We start from the raw sequence: 25,925 nt of genomic DNA, 5'->3' as shown, positions 1-25,925 counted from the left end.
CTAAAGTCATCCAAACTATAAAGATATTTATATTTTATTTTGCTTAGTTAGATGATCAGTTTTTGAACATCTCTGCTGGATTTTCTCAGTCAGCTTTATGAGGTAGAGTCACCTGAAATGTTCAGCTTTCAGTTAACAGCTGTGCTGAACTCATCAAGAGTTAATTACTTGAATTTCTTGTCTCTTAATAAAGTGTTTGAGAGCATCAGTTGTTAAGTAATGAAGAGGTAGAGTTACAGGTATACAGTGAATAGCTCTATTTGAGTAATGTTCTAATCCAGATTATGACAGGAATTACTCAACTAAGTAAAGAAACTTTTAAAGTATCTTCAATTTAAGTCACAAAGAAGATAAAAAAAAGTTATGATGAAACTGGCTCTCATCAGTACATGGTGTTACATTGAGATTTTGTGAAAGATTTTAGAAATCCTAACGTGAGGTCTTCTCTTGCTCTTTCTAAGGTCATTTTGGCTCTTCAGTAGCCTCCTACTTCATCTTCCTCAGATGGATGTACGGCCTCAACCTTGTTCTCTTTGGGTTCATGTTTGGGCTTGTTGTCATTCCTGAGGTAAATGTATAGTTAATGATGCGGTGTGATAAGGAAGAGCAGCTTTCTGGAAAGCCAGGACAAATATAGCAGGACTGTGGATCAAACATACATCAAGACAGGGTCAAAATCACAAACCAGAACTAGGAAAACATGGGGTAAATACACACTGACACAGAAAAGGAACACCTGCTGCAGATAACAAGGGGGCGGGAACACTGATCACAAGGCGGAGCTAGAGCAGAGACTATAACAAAACAGAGCCATGCGCTTAAAGAGCACACGGCTAGGAACACAAGCAAAAACACAAGACAAAAGAACACAAGACAGAAGGAACAGAAAGGACCAAAAAAAGAAACACTACAATTAGAAAAACTAAACATTTTCTTTAAATTTGGTGTTTCTGAATGAATTTAAAGTGTGATTTCTCCATAATGTGTTGACTATATATATATATATTTGTAAAGTCCAAAGTTACCTTTTGTCTTCTTCAAGGTCTTAATGGGTTTACCATACGGTACCATCCCCAGGAAAACTGTCCCCAGAGATGAACAGGAGACCGCCATGGACTTCTCAGTACTTTTTGAATTTGGTGTAAGGAGTGTCTTGCCTCTGCTGTTCAGTTTAGTGAATTTGTGATCAAATACTGGTTGAAATTATTTTTATATTCTTTTTAAAGGGTTACTGCAAGTACTCCGTTATGTTTTATGGATACTTTAACAACCTGAATACCATTGGACTCCTCAAGTTTCGGCTGCCGCTTTCGTATTTCCTGGTGGGAATAGGAATCTTCGGATACAGCCTGATGGTTGTAATCAGAACGTGAGTAAAACTAACTTCATAAGGGCCTATCTTACACCTAGCGTCATGCTCATTGCTATCTTAGACATTTTGCAATGCTCATTGCTATATTACATCCTCTGCAAGGCGCATTGGGATGCTAATTGCTACCTTACACCCTCTGCAAGGCACATTGGGATGCTAATTGCTACCTTACACCCTCTACAAGGCGCATTGGGATGCTCATTGCTAGTGCTTGTGAATATATCTACAAAGCGAATGACACACTGGATTATTTGGTTTGTTTTACGTTATGCCCAATATATATATATATATATATACACCCTCAGCAAGGTACATTGGGATGCTCATTGCTATATTACTTAATCTGTATTATCTAGTTTTTTACCTTTATATACAGTAGTTTGATTTAGCATATCTTGTTACACCAGGTTCCGTTTTATGACCTATATATATATATATATACCCTTAAAGCCTTTCGCGCATTTTGAGCTGTGCGAGGAGTACTTTTCCCGTTGTTACGATAGCAAAGACACACTGACACTTCCTAAATCAAGCTGGATGGTGCACGGTTGATAGCTTATCTGAACATAGGTCAAATATGGCCCTTAATCCCTTGCAAGGTGCATTGGGATGCTCATTGCTATCTTACACCCTCTAAAAGGCACATTGGGATGCTCATTGCTATTTTACATCCTCTGAAAGGTGAAATTGGGATGCTCATTGCTATCTTACACCCTCAGCAAGGTACATTGGGATGCTCATTGCTATATTACTTAATCTGTATTATCTAGTTTTTAACCTTTATATACAGTAGTTTGATTTAGCATATCCTGTTACACCAGGTTCCGTTTTATGACCTATAAATAGGAATTATGTTGTTTTAACACTAAAGAAGTGGGGCTTCAGGGCAGGCTCATTCTAAAAGTTGCTAGGTGACTCAGGAAAATCCTGCAATAGTTTAGGTAACAATCTGTTTTCTGAAAGGATGGCGAGAAACGCCAATGAAGGAGGCGACGGGGCCGACGAGAGCGAGTTCACCTTCTGCTGGAAGCTCTTCACCAGCTGGGATTACCTCATTGGAAACCCCGAGACGGCTGACAACAAGTACGCTTCCATCACAACCAGCTTCAAGGTCAGTCGTGCCAAGATACGTAATTGTATACCATTACTTACACAACTGCTCAACAAGTGCTCCACACCTCAGAGAATCACCTCAAACTTCAAACTAGAAAAACCTGAAACTGGGCAAAACTGTGTCCCTTCAGGGTTTGAGATTGGGGACCATTATTTAGGCATTAAGTGTAAGGTGCTAGCTAGCTAGTTATATTTGAGACCTAGTTTCTATATTTGCCCATGGTCAGAATCAGTGGTAAAAATGGCTCAAACTGACTAAAATCCTTAGAAGACAAACACAAGTAACTCAACAAAGTGGATAAAATAGGTGTTCATAGATATCTTCGGTTGGTAGAGAGTCAAAAAGCAGATTTATGTAGCACTAAGCACACCATGTCCAGTTATAATTCTGTTTTTCTCTGGTTTATTACACAATTTGAGCTTACTGACAAAAGCAACATACATTTACAGACCTACCCAAATACAGTACATAGCGACCAGATTATTGCCCATTCCATCCGTAGAAAATTGCCACATAAAACTTCCAAATAGCAGATATCAGTTTTGTTAAAAAAATGGCTTGTCATCTTGGTATTTCCTTAGCTTGGCTACCCAATTACCATGTTTGTGACTGGCCATAAGGCTATTTACTTGCCATAGCTACTGTGTTTAACACTAGGGGGTTATTTTTGGGTTTAGTAGAGCACATTGCAAAACACACAACCCCCGAAACCCCCCAAATATATAGCTTCCACATTATTGCCCATTCTATCAGTAGAAAATTCCCAAATAAAACATAAAAATAACATATCAGTTTTGTCATATTGGTATTTCTTTAGCTTGGCTTTCTGGCTACCATGTTTGTGCACATGCTTCTTCCAGTAAAGAACCCACAAGTAACATATACTGTATCTTACTTTTATTGGAATGACTGGCCATAAGGCTACTTATTTGCTGTAGCTACAGTTTTTACCACTAGGGGGTTATTTATGGGTTTAGTAGAGCACAACTGCAAAACACAAAGCCCAAGAAGATTAAAAGCAATTAAATCTTGCTAAAAGCTGGAATGTAATATAGACTTAAGTTTTATGCTGGTGGAATGGGCACTATTTTTTAGCTGGGTATCTAAGCAAGGCTAAGCATAACATCAAAGGTAATAGCCTACACACAAAGGTAATTAAACATAAGGTGAGAAGAATTCTCATTCTCAGGGACCGAAAAAGTCTTAGTCTTATTTTTCATGTTTAACTGTTATAGTAGGATAGAGTTCAGTTTGTTAAGGCTCTAATTGTTCTATTACTTTGTACATGACTGTTCCTGTATTTTTTTATTAATTATTTTGTTATGTTGCACATTGCTGTTTTAATAGTGCACACTGCTGCTACCAAAAAAAGCCACTAGATGGCATTACATATATATCTTAATTAAATTATTTAAATTTGACCATTAGTGCCTAATGTGGTGTATTACAGATCACTTGTATCACTTTGCATCACTTATATCAAGCCCACCTTTTGAAATAAGATATTGTAAATTTGATGAATCAAACCAATGACTGACCATAGACCATCTAAAACTGGCATAGGCCTCTCTGTTGTAAAAAAAAGAATAAAGAAAATCGAGAATCGAATCGAATCGTGACCCTAAAATCGGAAAGAAAATCAAATCGAGGATTTAGAGAATCGTGATACCCCTACAAATTTCTAATCGCTAATAAACTGTAAACCTCAGGAATCGATCGTGGACGAGCAGGAGAACCAGAAGGATGAGAACATCCACTTGAGGAGGTTCCTCCGTGTCCTCGCCAACCTACTGATCATGTGCAGTCTGGGGGGCAGTGGATATCTCATCTACTTCGTCGTGAGAAGATCACAAGAAAGTGCTAAACTAGATCCTAGTACTTTAACCTGGTATCAGAAAAATGAGGTAAGTATGTGTTTTATATTTTTAATGTTTGTATAAATTGCTTAATTTTACAACTGTTATGAAGTGTTAGATCTAAATTCTAGACATCAGGATGATTATATTTAATTACAACTTCTAAAGCTTTGAGTTGCTCAGCAGACTAGTACACTAACAATATATGCGCTAATAATTGCAATTGTGCAATTGCGAATACCAGGAAGTGATACTTGGCCATCAGCAGCTGGAGTCTGAGAGAGCACAATTGGCCTTGCTCTTGCTCTCTCTGGGTAGGTACAGTAGATGGTGCTCTCGCCCCACATCATTCCTAGTGTAATGTTGGCCAGTACAGGCGTCTGTTAGCAGATGTATCAGAGCTGAGGGTCCGGCACTTTCCTATCTGTGGCAGATGGAAAAGAGGCGGAGTCTGTCGTCACATCTATTTGAGGAGGTGCTGGAAGCATTTTACTGATTGGGAGAGTCTTCGTTATTGGGGAAGTAAAGTGTATTATATATAACTTTGGAGAAAATGAACCCACATTTTATATATATGTTGAAAATACACAATTTGAAGATATATGTTCACACTAAAATAAAATAAACCAGAAAACAAACCAGAAATAACCAAAGAGCAAAAAATCTCACAATTAATCTTATTTTAAGATTTAATACACAGCTTTTCATTATTTCTTTTATTTAAAAAACAATGACTTCTTGAAATTTTAAATGTTTAAAAAATAGAACCAGAAAAGGAAATGGAACCCACTGGAGGTAATAAAGCAGTTTATTACATGTCTGGGACTTTTGTATGCTTAGTTTTTTTAAACTATGTTTGGAATTTGGTGAACTTGTTTAGAACTTGTTTAGTTACATTATTTATTTAAGACTATTTTAAGGACAGTTTTGTTTGTTTAAAAGTAACTTGAGTAAAGTGAGAGTGTATTTATAGTGCTCTGAACAGGTGATCTCAATACTCAGGGGATTGACTGGAGGTGCCATGTTGTGTCATGTGAATGGGTGTGATGTCAGTGTGTGGAGCATTCTGGGTATCATAGTCCGTAGACTGGAGATAGAGCATGTACAACTGAGTGTTGGAGAGACAGGAGGCGGTACACAAATGAATATTCTGTATTAGAGTCAATTATTGTTTGGCAATGACGCATTAAACGAATTAAGATTATAAACTAATTTTTAGATATTTTTTTGTTAATTTTAGAAATCTAGACAAATCTCATCACCATATTAATTTCTAAAAGGCCTTTCTTTTATGTTTTCCTTTGTTTGCGAAAAAATACTGAAAGTGCTCTCCTTAGGATATGATATAAAAACATAAATAATATATAAATATATTTAAAAAAGTGATAAATACATATGCATGATAACTGCAAGGTTAGACTTACAAACAATATATACAAACAATCCAATATTTTTTTTTATATTCAAGTGCAATATTCACAGTCCAGCTGGAAGAGTACTTTTCCGACTTTTATAACATTATATAATTTTACAGAATGAGCATTTCTGATGATTAAATCTCAGTTTCAGAGCTTTAATCAGTATATTCAGTGTGTGATCAGATCTTTATGGCGCTCAGGTGGAGTTTGTGATGTCGCTGTTGGGTCTGGTGTGTCCGCCTCTGTTTGAGACGATCGCAGAGCTGGAGGACTATCACCCCCGTATCGCTCTGAAGTGGCAGCTGGGACGCATCTTTGCCCTCTTTCTGGGAAATCTTTACACCTTCCTGTTCGCCCTGATTGATGACGTCAATGAGAAGGTACGATAGATCCAAACTTCTGACCTACTTTTGAGTTTAATGTGTGTGTATACAGCTCTGTAAAAAATGAAGAGACCACTTCAGTTTCTGAATCAGTTTATCTGATTTTGCTATTTATAGGTTTGTGTTTAAGTAAAATGAACATTGTTGTTTTATTCTATAAACTACAGACAACATTTCTCCCAAATTCCAAATTAAAATATTGTCATTTAGAGCATTTATTTGCAGAAAATGAATATTTGCTGAAATGACTGAGCTTTCAGACCTCAAATAATGCAAATAAAACAACAAGTTCATATTCATAAAGTTTTAACCCTTGTGTGGTGTTCATATTTTTGTTACTCGTTTACTTTGTTATTTGTATTTAATTCAGCAAAATTAAGCAATTCTACATGAAAATGCTTTACGCTTATGCTTTATGCTTGCTTCACCTAAATTGCAAGCAATATAAACAGTTTACATGGTTAATATTTGCCCTTTACCTTTCTTATGTTACATTTCTTCAAAAAGTGCTACTCTTTTTTATTAGTTTTTTAATAAAATGTAAAAGAAAATGAATTAAACTCAAGATATGAGTAGAAAATTTGTTTAGTTTTACATTTACAAATGAAGCAATGTTTATTAGCCCTTGGCCAAACATACTGTATGTAATATAAATGTGTAGGGGGGGGGGGGTGTACAGTGTGTGTTTATCGAAAATGTGTTTTGATATATGTTTTTCACAAAAAATGAGCCAATGCCAATGAGTTTGAGTTAGAAAAAATATTTTTTTAGTATCATTTGATGAAAAATGAAAACGGGTCCCACAGACCCGAACACCACACAAGGGTTAAGAGTCAATATTTGGTGGAATAACCCTGGTTTATAATCACAGTTTTTTCATGCCTCTTGGCATCATGTTCTCCTCCACCAGTCTTACACACTGCTTTTGGATAACTTTATGCTGCTTTACTCCTGGTGCAAAAATTCAAGCAGTTCAGTTTGGTGGTTTGATGGCTTGTGATCATCCATCTTCCTCTTGATTATATTCCAGAGGTTTTCAATGTGGTAAAATCAAAGAAACCCATCATTTTTAAGCAGTTTCTTATTTTTTTCCAGAGCTGAATGTATACAGTCGTTTAAATTAAAGTCACCAAGCATTTTTAACACTGTTTTATATACAGTAATAAATACTATTTTTAAATTTAAATTTGGGTACTATCTATTGTTGCAGTTGGAGAAAGAGAAGTTGATAAAGAACGAAACTGAATATCTTCTGGAACAGTACATAACTAACTACACCCTGTACCACAACGTGACCGAGAGCGAGGTCCCCCCGCAAAACATCGACCCCGCGGACGTCATCAGGGGCCCCTGCTGGGAGACTGAAGTGGGCATAGTGAGTGTATTACCATCATCTGATACTGTTACAGAACAGAAAGATAAAGAAACATTAGTTTCTGTTCATTCAGAGTGAAATAGAGTAAAATAATGTTATAATAAATCACAGTAGAGGCAGTTAATTACTGTAAATAAGTAAAAATACTGTGTAAAAAAGTTTTTAAATAAGTTTTTTCACACTGTGTTCTTTATTTCTGTTGCTTCATTCAGGAGTTTGTGAAGCTCACGGTGTCGGATATCGAGGTGACATACCTGACCATCATGATCGGAGACTTCATGAGGGCGATAATTGTGCGATTCCTTAATTACTGCTGGTGCTGGGACCTGGAGGCTGGCTTTGTGAGTCTTTTACTTTTATAACATTCATTAATAGTAATAATATGCTGAATAAATGAATCTGTGGGTGACAGATTGACTATACCTATTACTGTATTGATAGCTATCACTCCTGAAATTTTGGGTTTAGGAAATCTCAGACACATAAATAACAAATATTAAGAATTAAAAATACATATTGTGAGCAACCTAGCTAGGAGGACCCAGTTGAAGCAGGAGTCAGAGGCAGGTTCAACAAAAAGCTCCCCGTAGGGCATTTATTAATAAAAGGGAAAAAAGAAAACTGAGAGAAGTAAAGTCTCTGGTTCAGATGACCGAGGCTGTAGGAGCCACCAGGCTAGAGGGGCCAATATCCCTTCCCAATCCAGGAGAGGTTAGTCCATCCAATGACTGGAGTTTTAGGACGGGGATCCCTTTGTGCAACGGGTCCAGAGTCAGCCTTCTAGGTCGAGGAGAGACAGAGAAAAGTGTTAGTGTGGAGCTGGGGACAAGCCAAACCATACTCAACCCAGCCTCAGTAATACTGAGGCTTTTAAAGGGCAGTGCCACTCTCTGGCAGCGTCCTGATTAGTGGCTGCCAGCCGTGCCTCGTCTGCTCCTGCAGCAAGCAGGTGATCAGTGCGCTGTCCTTGGTGCTGAAGGAGCGGGAGCTTTGTTGACCCTGGCCATGTGCTTTCGGGCGCTGTCCGGTGCTGCAGGAGCTGGAGCTCCGGATCTGTCTCTGGGAGACAGCGAACCTCCTCCTTGCGGGACCTTCACGCCACAATATATATTAATTATGGAGAAGTACAAAAAATTAACATCTACTTTTTGGGGTATGGATGGATGGATGGATGGATAGATTGAGTAGATTTTTTTCCCCTTAAAAAAATAAAAATCATAATAAAAAAAAGTATCTTAAAAAATATCTTAAAAATACAAATATAATTTAAAAGCTACTTTTTATATTTACTCAGGTTATGTTTGTCTGAAATGTAGATGATGGCCTGGGATGGGATATTCCCAAACAACCAAATCTAACGGATCCTACTTGTTTTTTTTTTTTTTTTTACTTTTATCCCAATTTCCCCCCCAATTTAGCGATAATCCCACCCACTCAGCTGCTTAGCTGTACTCCTCCTATCACTAGCAATGCCAAAGTACCAGGAGGGATGAAGACTAGCACACGCTTCCTCCGATTCATGTGAATTCAGACTCCGCCTCTTTTTTTAGAGCTGCTGCTGATGCTGCAGCATTGCCGAGTAACATCACAGCGCTAACGCTCGGAGGAAAGTGCAGCGACTCGGTTCTGATACATCAGCTCACAGACGCAGCCTTGTGCTGATCCACATCACCCTAGGAGTGATGAGCAGTGGCGATGGCTTTAAGACTGCAAGGGAAGCTCAGCTTCCCCTAAAATGTAAAAAAATAAGTGATTAAATATATACTGTTGTGTGTACATGTCACTGAGTAAATACGGGCTACACCGCGCTGAACTTAGTTCAGAATCAGCTTCTTATCACTGGTAACGCCGCGGCTTTCCTCTCACTCATTCCCGCAGCTTCACAGCGCTGCTTTAAACAGTGCGGACGCTGAGCGTCCACAGAGCTCAATTGCGGAGCAAAGCGCGCAGCGAAACGAGACGAGTCATTGGATAAATGCTGGGCTTTGTCCTGCCCATCGGACGCTCAGCGTCTCTGGGGGTCTATGGGGCAGTGGGCTGGCCTCGGCCGGCCCGGACGCTCAGCTTCTGCATGATGATTGGATGATCTGTCCGAGGCGGAGTCCCTTTTTGACTGACAGCGAAATGAGCGAATCAACAATCTTTTAGTGTAAAACACGGACACACTTTACACTAGCCTCGCGCTAGTGCAAGCTGCACATAATTTCAGACAGTTTTATTTTGGATGTAAGAGTTAAACAGCAGGGCAGATCAACTGCTCAGATTAATTTGGTGTAAAAGGTGGGGAAAGTAACAGGTATTTTCAGCTGTTCTGGGATGATAAAGTGAGCGGGCTGACTGGAAGTGCTGTAACAAATCAAATGCACTGATGGCCATTCCTCTTGATGAAACCATATCAGGACATAAATGAACAGGGGCCGGTAGTAAGTATTGTGTTATCATTACAAATAATTAAAATAATTTAAATTAATAAAGGGATTACTCAAGGACAATTTTTTATGTAATTGTTCAATGTAAAGAATGGGTAGCTTTTTGTTGTGTAGTGAAAACTTGAAAATAATGCCTTTTGTTTACAAAAAAAAAAATAAACATCTCAGGGAGAGTAGAATTTTTGTATAAATAAAACTACATATGTTAAGATGTAGGCCGAAATTGCTTCTTAAAGGGAATGACAACTGGCACACTGATTGGTTTATTTCACGTTAAACCCAAATTTAACCACACACCTGATTAATTAAGTAAATTAGTACAAACTTTTTGCGTGCTTTGAGACGGCATATTTTTTTTCGCCCTCACAATACTAAAAACACTCCGAAACACTCTAAATCCAATTGACCAGCGCACTCCCCATGTAAAAGAAAAGTGTATTAAGTATATTTTTAAAAGTATATTTAACATGGAGAAGTACATACTTTTTAAAATTAAAATATGTACTTAAATACATACTAAATGTGCTAATTTGAAACAACTCATGGCAACTTAAGTACTGTATATTTCAACTGTAATTAGGCTATATTTAAACATAAAAGTATTAAATTGTGCTTTTTTCGTACAACTTCTGCAGCTTTTTGTGTATTTTTTTGTCTTTTTGTTTTTTTAAACACCTTTTTTAATACACTTGAAGTATATTGTAAATGTACTACTTTGTGTATTAATGCACACATTGTGTACAGCTTAATGCTACTGAAAAAAAAAATAAAAATAAAGCAATGTTAAATGCCACTACATATATTTATTTTTTTGTATCAACAACTTATAATTTACAGTAAAGCATGGCTTAAAAATAAATTTTATGGAAATAATGTGTTTTTCTTTTTATAGAATTTAATAAAAGTATATTAAATAGCAAATGCACTTTTAGTATTCTTTACCTACGTAATTTAAACGTATTTTTAATGCTCTTAAGTATACTTCCTTTTCACAAGGGATATAGATCACATTAGGTTCCATAGTTTTGATACCAGATACCACAGAGCCTTCAGAACTCTATGTGAGGGTGGTTTTAATGTTTTGGCTGTTTGTTGTTATATAAACCCACAAAACAAATGGAGCTCATTGCAAAACTGAAATCTAGGACAAATGTTGGACATGAGCTCTGCTACACTACAGGGTTTTACAAGCACACTATACTGTGTATACTCTTCTCCACAGTCGCCTTTAATATTTAATCACTAAATGCACACCAACACACTCACACACACACACTCACACACACTCACACACACACATAAGGCTCGTTCCTTCACAGCTAACATATCACCCTGAGCGAGAGCATGTTAGGTGATACTTAACAACCATAGGAACACAAAGACACACGACACCAGTCGGATCACTTAATTACAGAGAGACAGTAAGAGAGACCCGGAGAGAGAAAGGAAGAGAGAGAGAGCAACATCCTGTACCCTAAAGTACAGTTAAGCAGTAATACACTCGAGGGCCGTGCTATAACATGTAATATTGGCACTGCTGTGATGTTCCATTATCACTGTTTATTAAAGGATTTTAAGTTAAAAAGGACGAGAAAATGTGAACAGTTTGGTTATAAACAGGGGCGTCGCCAGGTCTGGGCTTCCGGGGCTTTAGCCACACATAATTTTCCAGTAGCCCCGAATCGTTTCGCTCAACTGTATAAATAATTAGGAGACAGGACACTGTCCGCTGTGTTAATGGAAAATCTCTTAATGCCAATCTTATAGCCAGTTCAAGGATAAAGTTCCGGCTTTCAGGAGAAACAGCCAATCAGCTTGCTGGTTTTGCGAAGCGCGGTGGGCTATCAGGGAAGACCCCACTCTAAACTACACATTATAGTGTTAAACATTATATATCAGGATACTTATTAAATTGTATATATATATATATATATATATATATATATATATATATATATATATATATATATATATAAATAATTAACTGGGTTAACCAACGGATTTTTACATTCCCAGGCAACTCCACTGGTTACAAACTCTCTGCTAACCGGTTTTCAGGGGAGAAATAATCATTTTTTAGGAGAGAATTCTGTGTAGATTAAAGTCCAGGGCCGGTTTGACTGAAAGAAAATGTTTTTTTTTTAAGAATTAAAGTTTTGTTTTATATTTTTATATTATATTTTTATATTTTGTATTATATTCAGCCTTAAATTACCTATTTTAACTGGGAAATGTATGCACTTAAGCTTTTATTTTAATAATAACAACTCTTAACCTGATATTGGTGGCTGATAATGTGTGTAATAATGCAGATTTTTGAATCGCTGGGCTTATTTATTTATTTATTTATTTATTTGTGGGACCGCATCATTGCCTGCGCCGCCTATTGGAGACATGGCTTAGCGTTTCTGCACCGTGCCTTTATTGGATCCAGCGGCTCACAGTGGTGTATAATAACATCGCATTTGGTTTGTATTTGGTTTGTAAGCGCTGCATCATTGCTAGGTTGCTGCTTGTATGTGGTGAGTAATACATGTAGAGCTTCAGTTACAGTGCATTACCGGCTGATAACAGCACTCATAGAACGCCTCTCAGCCAATCACATTGCAGGGTCGGAACTAACTGTGGTGTAATATAGCATAACACATAAGCTCTTGATTAATTCATGTGTGTTTGTGTGTTTTTGTGTTTTTGCAGCCATCATATGCAGAGTTTGACATCAGTGGAAACGTCCTTGGGCTGATTTTCAACCAGGGAATGATCTGGTGAGAATAAACAGCTTCCTGTGAATTTACAGTATGTAATAAAAGTGAAAGCTGCGTTAAATGTACAGTGGTATTAAAAGGTTTGGCCCCCCTGATCATTTTTGTGATTTTGCTTTATAAATCATTAGTTGTTCGGATCAGCAATTTCAGTTCATATAGCAGATGAACACAGCCTGATGCTGTTCCTCCATGTATTTGGTCAAAGTAATAATTAATAAGCCATGTAATGAACTCAAATCATCAATGTTATTATGCTTTCAACTCATAAACACTCTAGTCTAACCATTGTTGATACATTCTATACATTCAAAAATAAGTAAAAAAAAACAAAAAAAAAAACAGGCGCTTGGTAAAATTTTGAGCAAAACATGATCAGTTCCAGGAAAATATAACAATTCTGCTTCCTTTTACATTTTAAATGATTATATTTTTGAGCAGCCGTATGTCTTCTGAAGTAAAAGAGATCAGGGCATGTGACTGTCTGATATAATTACTGTGTTATAAGACCTGAAAGAGGAACTGAAAACAAAAACGGAGAAAAAACAAACCAAAACAGCTTTAAAGCTTTAAACAAGTTAAACAAGCAAATTTCAGACTTTTGTAAGAAATCAGTGCCTTGATAAATTTTTGCAGATGAGAATATCAGTATTTCTCTGTATTTTTTTTTCCAGGATGGGTGCCTTCTACGCCCCTGGGCTAGTGGGCATTAATATTCTGCGTTTGGTGACTTCCATGTATCTCCAGTGCTGGGCGGTGATGAGCAGTAACGTTCCTCATGAACGAGTGTTTAAAGCTTCCCGCTCCAACAACTTCTACATGGGCATCCTGCTGCTGGTACTGTTCCTCAGCCTGATGCCTGTTATCTACACCATGATGACCATGTCTCCATCCTTCGACTGTGGACCCTTCAGGTCACTCACACATATATACACTCACATACACACCTACACACTGCTAATAACTGTATATAATGCATAGTGTGGGAGGTTTCATGGCTAAATTGGAGCAGCCTGGTGTTCAATCTTCATTAATTGCACATTGCACCAGTAAGAGCAGAGTGTGAAGGTTCAATTAGCAGGGTAAGAGCACAGTTCTGCTCTAAATATTGTACACAATGCACACAACATTATGGGAGACATACCAGAGTTCAAAAGAGGACAAATTGTTGGTGCACGTCTTGCTGGAGCATCTGTGACCAAGACAGCAGGTCTTTGTGATGCATCAAGAGCCACGGTATCCAGGGTAATGTCAGCATACCACCAAGAAGCACCAACCACATCCAACAGGATTAACTGTGGATGCTGTAAGAGGAAGCTGTCTGAAAGGGATGTTCGGGTGCTAACCAGGATTGTATTAAAAAAACAAAAAAACACGGCTGATCAAATCACGCAGAATTCAATGTGCACCTCAACTCTCCTGTTTCCACCAGAACTGTCCGTCAACACAATCTATTACTGTGGTCTAAAACCAGGTGTTTCAGTTTCATTGTCCAACCCCTGTAAGTTACACCGCTTATCTAGTCCTTGTTGAGATAAATCACCAATACATCATTCAGCATCCTGACTACACTAAAGCTCTTGTCCTTGAATGCAATTATACATTTATTATAATTGTATAATAATTATAATACCTTTTATAAACTTTATTACAGTTCAACATCTTTAAATAATATCCTTGATTTCAGTAGAATTGAATAGATTCCCCAGTACTTTTCTGATATATTACATTGTATTATTATAGCCTTAGTATGATTAATGACCACACATACAGCAAATGCATCCCAAAAGCCAATGATTTTAATCCGAATATTACATTTAATAGAAAGCGGAAATATCAGACACATTAATTATGAAAAAAAAACATTAATTATGGGTCTGCTTCAATTATTTCTTTAAACTGTTCACAAGCTTAAGTAAGTAAGATTGAGATCTCCACGAGTCTGTAATGTTTATTGGAGTTATATGTAAACAACAGCAGTTCCAAACTGTTAAGCATGGTGGTGGTAGCTTAAAGATCTGGAGTTCTGGGGTTATTCTATGGTACACTGCACAGTAGTGTAGTGTCTTGGTCAAGGTGCAACATGTTTTAATGTTCATGTCTATGTTAAAGTACATTAAAGTAAATTATTACATTATTAAATATTAAAAATGCATAGAATGTACTAAATTTTCTATTTATTCTCTTCGCAGTGGGAGAGAGAAGATGTACGACGTGGTGATTGAGACGATCCAGAACCTTCCTTCGTTCATGGCCAGCATCTTCACCTACGCCTCCAACCCAGGACTCATCATATCCATCGTGCTTCTTATGGTGTGAGTTTTTAGTGAAAGTGCCTCTATGCAAACTAGGGCTGCACGATATTGGGAAAATTTCACATCGCATTGTTTTTGTTTTCTGCGATATATATCACGATATTACACAATGCAGGACCCGTGACGAAAAGCTGAGTCAAAGCTTTAGGGTCAGCTAAGCCCTCAAAACCCGAGGAAACCAGCAAAAAAAACAATAATTAAGCATTTAAATGGCCTTTTAAAAGGTAAATAAGAGCGATTTTCTAGGATTAAAAGCATGAACTCACAAAACTGAGGTGCACAGCTTTGGACTGGCTGTCTAAGGGGGTTACAGGGTTCATAAACTTTTCATATTTTCATGACCGTACAGTCTTTAAAATATCAGTGCAGACATTAACAGTAAAACAAAAAATCCATGTAGGCCTATATCTTACTTACAATGTTTTTAAATAAAAAAAAACATTTCTTTCAGCAATGCTGACAATCTTCAAAAATAAAATGTGTCTCAAATCCTGAGAGCCCTATTTTGTATAGCGGAATTAACTCTGAGCTGATTATATACACTGATAAGCATTTCTATTTCATGTTTAACCTGTAAACAGTGGTTCATACTTTCATCAAATAACATGATATAGACTATTTAGTTTGAAACTTTGAATAGATTTTTAATAATCTGGTTAAAATTGGCTGGGATTTCTAAACCTGCTTCCCAAAGAGAGAAAGAGATGGCCATTACAGCCTAAAAATGCCTTAACACTCATATAAAAACACAAATTATTACCTTGAAAGAGATACATTTTTTTGCTTTTAATATTGGCTCAAAAATAAAATATTAAAGCAGATTCTTTATTACTGAACTATTTAAATCACTTATCAATTAGTATAATGAAGCAAAATAAATTAAATGTGTGTAGAAAAGATAGAAAACCTGCTCTAAAGGGCCACTCTAAAATATAAGTAAACAAAAGGAACAGCGATGTGACTATCGCACATGCGCACAACGCGATGTCGATGCTAAAACGATATATCGTGCAGCCCTAATGCAAGAGATCTTTAGTTTTAGAGGATTTCCTCCTTTAACACACCCACTGACACGCTGGAAGGGCTGATATTGAAATACATTAAACTAAAAGTGTACTTTATAGTAGTCTATTCATTATTAGTATTAAAAATACACTATATTGTACTTTTTTAAAAGTATGAGCAAAGTTTACTTTCAAACATTTGATGAAAGCATAATATTAATGCACTTTTAATATATATTTTAGGTAAGTATATTTACAGCATACTTAGACATTTCTCGATATGTTTTAAGTACAAATAAGCATATATATATATATATATTTTTTTTTTACCAGGGTAGATATATAATGTAATGTAATGTAATGTAATATATGTCATCTTGAATAATTCCTTTTTAAAAATAGTTAACACTGTAATAAACCTTAATAAACACAATGCCTACAAAAAGACTACAAATTACCGATCTGTCAGATATTGTTAGAAAAACTGCCTTCTGTGCTTCTAAACTTTTATAAAAACGACCTTCTTGCAGCTGCAGCTGGTGAACAGCAATGTTTTAGGATGTTAAAGCCGTTATTGATTAGTTTGTGAAATGTATATGTGGTTTGTTCTCATGCAGGTTGGCTATTTACTACCTGAACACAGTCTCCAAAGCCTACCAGAAAGCCAACGTGGATTTAAAGAAGAAGATGCAAATGGTGTGTAGCGCCTTCAAATCACTTACTTAATAATCACTTATTTTACGATAGACCACTGAAGTCGTGCCTCATTCTGTAGTCCTCGTACGGCTTCCGTGTCTTAGCGGTTTTTCACTATGAGAAAAATGAATAGAGTTTTTAAAAACCCGCCTCAAAAACATTCTGTGGTAAATAAATCTGTTCAGACCCCTGTACGTTTTATTCTGTGTACATTTACCTCCTAAATATCACTGGATCCTCTGAATTTTGAGATCGTTTAAGAGTCGTAATGAGAAAAATGCTAACTTTAAGCTAATGCTACAGCAGAGTGAACTGAACTCCCGGCGCCACTGCAGATATTAGCAGGAGACTGTTTTCGGCGCAACACCAGCGATTATACAGCATATTAAAAACAGCTGATCCAACTAATGAACTAACTGCCCTTACTGAGGAGAGCTGAGAGTGTCACAGCATAAAATCAGTAATACAGGTCAGTGATACTCCAGAACCCGCTGTAACATGTTTAACATTTACCCTTTTTATTATGCAGTGAAATAAATGGGTGTTTCTGGTTGGTTGTCGCCTCAGTGAGGGCAGGTAGTTATTCGATGAATTGATTAGTTAGTTGATAGTTGACTATTTGGGTCAGGTGTTGTAATTAGTATAAACTAATGACCGTAATTAAATACTAAACCCTTCGGGGAAGCGCTGATCCTGAACTGAGAGACACTTTCTCTTATTATCTGCCTTTTAACACTTGTGTGGTGTTCATATTTTTGTTACTCGTTTACTTTGTTACTTTTCGTATTTAATTCAGCAAAATTAAGCAATTTTACATTAAAATGCTTTACACATGCTCGCTTCACCTAAATTGCAAGCAATATAAACAGCTTACATGGTTAATATTTGCCCTTTACCTTTCTTATGTTACATTTCTTTCAAAAAGTGCTACTCTTTTTTTATTAGTTTTTTTAATAAAATGTAAAAGAAAATGAATTAAACTCAAGATATGAGTAGAAAATTTGTTTAGTTTCAAATTTACAAATGAAGCAATGTTTATTAGCCCTTGGCCAAACATACTGTATGTAATATAAATGTGTGTGTGTGGGGGGGGGGGGGGGGTGTACAGTGTGTGTTTATCGAAAATGTGTTTTGATATATGTTTTTCACAAAAAATGAGCCAATGCCAATGAGTTTGAGTTAGAAAAAATATATTTTTTAGTATCATTTGATGAAAAATGAAAAAGGGTCCCACAGACCCGAACACCTCACAAGGTTAAAGGTCTAACACAGACTTTTTACCAATAGCAACACAGCATCATATTGATCTATTTCAGCCCAGAAGCCTCAGTTATTTTGTTTGTTTTTAGCAAAGAGACGAGGAGAAGAACCGGAGGAACAATAAGGACAGCACCAATCAGGTGATGAAGGATCTGGAGGATCTTCTGCCCAACAAATCTTTAATTCCTCCACCTACTGAAGAGGAACCAGGTCAGCAGCTTTACATACACTTTTAACATTTAAATTAATATGTTTCACCAACACTTGCTGGAATGTGTCATATATTTAATAACTGTTTGTGGAACTCATGTTGCTACCACCACTATGCTTAACAGTTCTACATACAATATTCTTGCAGTTAAATATATTTAAGTCATTTACCACAGACAATAAGTTAAAAACTAAAAGCCAATGGGAACTTCTTCAAATGATTATAGTCTGGAATAAATAGAGTGGCATAAAAGCTACAATATAAACATAATATAAACAAAATATACTTAATTGTACTTAAAACATATTGAGAAATGTCTAAGTATGCTGTAAATATACTTACAGATTTATATACCCACTTAAAATATATTAAAAGTACATTAATATCATATTAAATATTTTATCAAATGTTTGCAAGTAAACTTTAATCATACATTTAAAAAGTACAATAAAGTGTATTTAAAAAAAAATAGACTACTGTGAAGTACACTTTTAGTTTAATGTAATTCAATATACTTCTAAAATACTTATTTCCAAATATACTTTTGTACATTTTTTAGCTTTTTTTAGAAAGTAAATTAAATTACTTTTACTAATTTAAAAAATTAAAGTAAATGTGTAACACTCTAAAAATTGTAGCACAGTATATTTAAATATAATTTTATACCCAATAAAGTATAGTAGAAATGTGCTTTTTACAAAAGACAGAAACAAGAAGCACACTTGTACTCTAATGTAAATAGATCACATAAATTTAACATTGATTTTTAGTACATTTACAATATACCCTGTGTATAAAAGTGATACAGTTGTAATACTCATTAAATTGCTTCAGTATTAATTTAAAATAGTTCAATTTTAGTACGGTTAATGGCACTTAGCACAATTTAAGTAAGACCTTTGTACTATTTTTATACTGTAATTAAAGTATAATACGTACAAAAAAAGTTGTTTTAGCGCCTCTAAAATGATTAAATATACTGATTAATAATAAAGTGTCTACAAGAACACTTTAGTGCACTATATCATAATAATGCTTAGTATACTGTAATCTACTTTTTTCAATAGGGTAAGCTAGAAAGCTCTCTAGTCCAGTCTACAGGTAAGTACACTGGTCAGGTTCACACTGTTTTATCCTCTAAAAGCTTCAAACACACCTGAGCCAGGTAATTAATACATGTAGGTTACCTGGCCCAGGTGTGATAGGATTACCCACTTAATGCAAACTACAAACTAATCCTCAGACACGCCTGTTTTAGTGTTTCACTGCTATTTTTTATTTATTTATTTCCTATTTTCTTCCAATTTGTCCTATATATTTAGCTGCTACTCAGCTGTAAATCCCCATACATTGTTTAAACTCAAATGATTTAAGTCTATTTTACATAAAATTGGAGATTTCTAAACAATACTCAACTATTTTGAGTTAGTTGAACATTTGTGGGCGCATATACTGTACTATTCAAACTGAGATCTCTGAGTTGAATCAACTTATAATAACTGAGTTTAGTCTGTTTTGTCATTAACAGCTTCTTTTCTATTGGCTTCTGTCACAATCTATTTGCATACTGGGTGTGTCCAACAGTTTCTGACTAACACTCACCATCAGTGTGTAGTGATTCCCCCTGGGCTACCTTAGAAATAAATCAAGTTTCCCTTTAGTTATAAAAACTTGATGTTTTAATTTTTGCTAACTAAAGTTTTTCTTTACCCATTACTTAACTTTTTTAAGGCAATCGGTTTCCTACATTTTTTTAAGTAAATTCAACTTACAGTGTGCTGATGCAGCATTGCCGAGTAGCATCACAGCGCTAACACTCGGAAGAAAAGCGCACCGACTCGGTTCTGATACAACAGCTCACAGACACAGCCTTGTGCTGATCCACATCACCCTGGGAATGATGAGGGGAAAGAGCACCATCTACCCTAATGTAGCCAAACTAGCCAGATGTGCTCCCTCAGGGATCTGGCAGCAGATGGCAAGCTGCATGAACGGGATTTGAACCATTACCAGTGAAAGGGGGAGTCCTAATGAGTGGGTTGGCTTGTTGGCCTTGTAAATTGGGAAGAAAATGGGATAAAAATAAAATAAAGAAATACATTTAAATAAAAAAAATAAAAAAGATGTAATTTTTTCAACTTTGGTGAGGTCTTTAAAATCCCTGTATTGCAGACCAGGCATAATTCGTTTATAAATTCCAGAATCTGTATCTGTCTATCATACTGAGACACTGATCACTCTTTTTTTCTGCATTTCAGAGACTCCAGCTAATCAAGCCCCGCCCAACAAATCTCCGAAGGTGATGGGGAAGGCGGGGACAGCAGCCGGCGGGAAGGGCGTAAACCTTCAGAGGGACGTGTCGCTGGCTGCTGCCAATCCCCGGGCACCAGTCACCCGCTCACCGGGCCCGAGGACTCCAGGACCCCTGCCTGGGGCCAGCCGCGGGATGCCCCCGGGACCAGGACCGGGACGAGGAAGAGGAAGAGGAGGACCTCCAATGAGATAAAATTCATTATAACTATAGAGACTGTCTGAAGAGCCACAGGGACACATACTGACCTTCAAAATTAATTTCTTAATTCAGAAGAAATCTTTGGTAGTATTCTTTTTGTTAATGCTAGAGTAGAATACACTGGCATACCAAAAGTTATGGGACAGGAGCTAGCATCAATCATGTGTATCAATCCCGTGTATGCTGCTAGCTAAAGACACTACATTGATCTGTGGGGTCACATGTATGTTTGCAAGGACTATTGTAGCCAGATGCCGCCGGTCACGATAATTACCATTATGATAATTACCACTATGATGGTGCACACATGCCACTGAAAATCGAGGAATATTAAATGCCTAAACTGGCACTCACTATCCGACATTTCTCCCATCATCTCCCATAATTCACATCACCTTACCATGAGCATGCTAGCCAGTTTTCCACCTCACTTACAACTTAACTCCTCACAACTTCACAATCAATTTACATACTGCTGTCCCATGACTTTAGGCATGCCAGTGTTGAAAGGAGAGTGTTTATTTGTACATAGTTTACAAAAATAAAATGTTTACTTTTTGTTTAATAACTTTATTAAAAAAAGACATTATTTATACAGTTTTAAATAATCCTTACATTCGTTTAAAATGTGAAGTGCTATTGTATAGTCCATACTGTGCATCAGTAAATTCCACGTAATTTAGCTACAGACTGCAGAGTTTACTACAATGATTAGTGTTTTATGGAATTAAGAGAATTAGTGCATGCATTTTATGCATTTCTAGCTGCACAAGCTGTACTTTTCCCGACGTTACAATAGCAAAGACACACTGACGCACCCTAAATAAAGCTGCACGGTTCACGACTCACCTATAGATCGCTTAAATACTGTAAGTCCCCAAGTTTCTTAATTCTAATCAAGGATAGATAGCTGACCCGATGTATTATAAAAGCTATAATGTTTTACAGCATTTTAGAGCAGAGTATACTAACCGTTTTCTCCTACAGCTGGACATCTTAAACTCTTCAAATTGAGCCTGTACACCTGTTGCACTATAACATTTTACCCTGGAATATAGTAAAAGTATTATTACATATTGCCACTGTCGGGAATAAAATCGTTTTACATTGACTTCCATTAAACGTTTAGAAAGTTTTTTTTTCTCGTAAAGTTAGAGATTCAAGATTTTGCAGTTCATTGATGATATACTTGTTGCTTGTTCTTGCACTAGGAATGATTAATCTGACTGGTGATTTGCGTTAGGAATAGGATATGGGACCAAGGTTTTTCCACTAGGACTGACTGGTACTATTTTCGAGTCCTAGTGCAAGAACAATGGTGATAATACTGTACTTAAACTTGCTCTTACTTATAGAACCAGTGTTTTCTTACTTGGTCTGACTTTAAGGACCAGTGTTCTTTGACTAGGTCTGACGTTTAGACATGACCTGGCTTTTAGGACAAGTGTACTATGACTTGGTCTGACTTTTAGGACACGTGTACTTTGACTAGGTCTGACTTTTAGACATGACCTGACTTATAGAACCAGTGTTCTCTTACTTGGTCTGACTTTTAGGACCAGTGTTCTTTGACTTGGTCTGACTTTTAGAAATGACCTGACTTTTAGGACAAGTGTACTTTGACATGATTTCACTTGTACTTGGAATGAAATACAGGACTAGTATTCTTGCACAGAAACTAGTAAATAGGACCTGTATTCTTGCACCAATAATAGGACACAGATCCAAAATAATTACACTGGGGCTAGGAAAAAAGACCAGTGTACTTGTACTAGGACTAGGAAATTCTTATACTAGACTTAGGAAATAGAACCAATATTTTTGTACTAGAACCAGGAAATAGGATTAACATTCTTATACTAGACCTAGGAAATAGAACCATTATTCCTATTTTTGATCTAGGGAATATATCCAGTATTCTTGTACTAGGACTAAGGAACAGGACCAACATTTTTGTACTAGGACTAGGCAACAGAACATGTATTCCTGCAAATGACCAGAATTATTGCATTAGGATTTGTAAATTGCCCTAGGACTAGAAAACATGACCCATATCCTTATACTAGATCTAGGAAATAGGACTAGTATTCTCATACTATGACTAAAAAAATAGAACCAGTATTATTGTACTAGAACTAGGAATTAGGACCAATTTTCTTAAACTAGAACTAGGAAATGAGACCAATATTCTTGTACTAGAACTAAGAAATTAGGATAAGTTATTTTATACTAGAACTAGGAAATAGGACCAATATTCTTATACTAGGTCTAGGAAACAGGACCAGTAGTCTTGCATTGAGACTACAATATAATACTAATATTCTTGCACTAAAACAAGTAAATGAAGCCTGCAATATTGTACTTATAATAGAAAATAGGTCCATTATTATTACACTGGGCCTAGGAAATAAGACCAATTTTCTTATACTAGATCTAGAAAATTGGACCAGTATTTTTGTACTAGGACTAGGAAACAGGAACATGTATTCCTGCACTTAACCAGAATTCTTGCATTAGGATTTGTAAATTGCCCTAAAGGACCAGTAAACAGGACTGGTATTCTTTGACTGGGGTGTGGAAAGGCAGGTTTGGGTCAGAATATGCTCAGAAAGAGAATAGCTGGTCTGGGGAGGGAGCGGTTAATGACCGCTGGTGACACAGAGCTGCTCCACTGGTTCTGGATCCAACAGGTCAAAGGAGGCGCCATGTCCCAGAAGTGAGAGGTGAGCGGTGATTGAGTGTGAATGGAACTGGTGTAGGGACTGGGTCAACATGTGAAACGAGAAAAGGCCAGAACATTGACCTTCATTTCACAATCATTTAGCATATTATGGAGGTTTCTTAACATCAAGATTACTGGAAAGGTCATCAAACCATTTCCCACAGTTTATTTTAGCTTATTTTGTTCTGAAAAGTTTCTGTAAAGTTACATGTTAATTTTCCTGGAAGTTTTTCAAAATGTTGCTAAACAATCTTTTAGCATTCTTCATATGCTGGGATATTGTCACATTGAATATAAGTTTTTGATTAAATATCTAAACTGATTTCAGGAAAAATAATTCACTTTTAATGGTACACCAATTACTAGTATTTCCTTCCATCTACTAGAACAGAATAAAACATCACATGTAAGAATATAATAGAATAGAACTGAATAGAAAAGAATTTGATGCAATAGAGAAGCAAGGGAACAGTGAGTATCAGTATAGAACAGAACAGAATAAAACATCACATGTAAAAAAGAATTGAAAAGAAAAGAATACAATAGAACAGAATAGAAAATGATGCAATAAAATATAATAGGATACAATATAATACAATACAATACAATACATTAGAACAGAATAGAATATGATGCAATACAAAATAATAGAACAGAGAGTATCAATATAGAACAGAACAGAATAAAACATTACATGTAACAATAGAGTAGAGCAGAGTAGAATAGAACAGAATAGAATATGATGCAATACAAAACACTAGAACATTGTGTATTAGTATAGATCATAACAGAATAAAACATCACATGCAACAACAAAAAAGAACAGAATAGATTAGAATAGAATGAAATACAATACAATAGAACAGAATAGAACATGATGCAATACAAAATAATAGAACAGAGAGTATCAAAATAGAACTGAACTGAATAAAACATTGCATGTAACAATAGAATACAATACAATACAATAGAACAGAATAGAATATGATGCAATACAAAATAATAGAACTGAGAGTATCAATATAGAATGGAGCAGGATAAAACATTGCATGTAACAATAGAGTAGAGTAGAGTAGAGTAGAATAGAACAGAATAAAAAAGCATATGATGCAATACAAAATAATAGAGTAGAGCGGAACCAGGAAGTGACAGTATAGAACAGAAGAAAATAAAGCATTACATGTAACAAGAGAACAGAGAGTATCAATAGAACAGAACAGAATAAAACATCACATGTTACAAAAGAATAGAATAGAATAGAATAGCATGTTATGGAACTGGTTGTGGACCGGTTCTGTCTAACAGATTCTACTGTAACAGTGGTCTTTGTGTTAAACTGGGTCTAATGGTTAATAAACTGTGTTTAAACTGGAGAGCAGAGCTTTCAGACAGCTGGATGTGTAGAGGGCTGGTCAGTGGCGCCCCCTCCAGGCCTACTGCTCTCAGTGAGACATGCTGTGGGATCAGTCCTCTCCTCGGGACGGGGTGTAGGAGCTCTGTGTGTGGAGCAGCAGGGCTGCAGAGGTTTACCTGTCCCCGGGGTGGTGAAGGGGGGCTCCGCACCCCCCAGCCTCCCCACCAACAACAGTGGTGGTCTCTTATAGTAGAGAAGCTGCAGCAGCTCTCAGCACTTCAGCGGAGGAGAGACACTGAGAGAGAGACAGAGAGAGAGACAGTGTTCAGAGGAGGACAGACAGCTCAGGTACATCCTCACTGTCTTCATCTCTTCTTCTCCTTTCTTCTGATATAGTCTATTGTACTCTACAGTATTCTATTATATTCTGTTGTTACTGTTTCTCTTTGCTCTATATCTATTATATTGATCAGTTTTAAGTACTGATCTCTGTTTATTGTGTTGTGTTATAATATACTATTCTATTACATCTTTTCTCTTTACTCTATTATAATCACTATGTTTTTTTTTCTATTCTATTTTATTGTAAAATGTCATGGTTTATTCATATCTGTTCTATTATTATGTATTGCATTAAATTATATCTGTTCTGTTCTACTCTATGCTACTCTATTCTCTTCTATTGTTACATGTGAGTTTTTTTCTGTTTTGTTCTATGCTAATACTCCCTGTTCTATTATTTTGCATTCCATCATATTCTATTCTGTTCTACTCTACTTTATTCTGTTCTATTGCAACGTGATGTTTTATTCTAATCTGTTCTATACTGATACTCTCTGTTATCTTATTTTGTATTGCAACACATTCTATTCAGTTCTGCTCTTTTCTATTCCATTCTGTTCTATTCTGTTTTGCTCTATTCTATTCTTTTTTTATCTTATGTTATCTTATGTGTGTTCTATACAGTTTAATTTCAATCTACGGTCACTTGTTCTGTTCTGTTTTAATAGATTGTGTTGCATCATATTCTATTCTATTCTATTCTATTCTATTCCTTTCTATTATATTCTATTGTTACGTGTTCTGTTCTTACTAATACTATATAATCTTATATTAGATTGATCTGCATTACATTTATTTCT

The 25,925-nt window shown here is 36.2% G+C and overlaps 1 protein-coding gene across 1 annotated transcript in view; it reads left to right on the top strand.

Annotated features, from left to right (window-relative positions):
* tmc2b (transmembrane channel-like 2b) overlaps nt 1–21,829 on the top strand; it is a 33,067-nt gene extending 11,238 nt beyond the window's left edge. The window contains exons 7-20 of the mRNA XM_022666277.2: nt 462–568; nt 1,043–1,141; nt 1,227–1,369; nt 2,336–2,483; nt 4,196–4,390; nt 5,961–6,140; nt 7,354–7,518; nt 7,731–7,859; nt 12,645–12,712; nt 13,384–13,623; nt 14,902–15,024; nt 16,646–16,724; nt 18,074–18,194; nt 20,454–21,829. Coding sequence (XP_022521998.2) covers nt 462–568; nt 1,043–1,141; nt 1,227–1,369; nt 2,336–2,483; nt 4,196–4,390; nt 5,961–6,140; nt 7,354–7,518; nt 7,731–7,859; nt 12,645–12,712; nt 13,384–13,623; nt 14,902–15,024; nt 16,646–16,724; nt 18,074–18,194; nt 20,454–20,701 — 2,045 coding nt within the window. The 3' untranslated portion in view covers nt 20,702–21,829. The remainder of the gene's footprint in view (nt 1–461; nt 569–1,042; nt 1,142–1,226; nt 1,370–2,335; nt 2,484–4,195; nt 4,391–5,960; nt 6,141–7,353; nt 7,519–7,730; nt 7,860–12,644; nt 12,713–13,383; nt 13,624–14,901; nt 15,025–16,645; nt 16,725–18,073; nt 18,195–20,453) is intronic.
* The last annotated feature ends 4,096 nt before the right edge of the window (nt 21,830–25,925 follow it).

This window comes from Astyanax mexicanus, chromosome 22, assembly GCF_023375975.1.
Source record: "Astyanax mexicanus isolate ESR-SI-001 chromosome 22, AstMex3_surface, whole genome shotgun sequence".
NCBI classification, from domain to species: Eukaryota; Metazoa; Chordata; class Actinopteri; order Characiformes; family Acestrorhamphidae; genus Astyanax; species Astyanax mexicanus.
The sequence above is the reverse complement of the archived record's forward strand: the minus strand, read 5'-3'. Positions and strand labels throughout refer to the sequence as shown.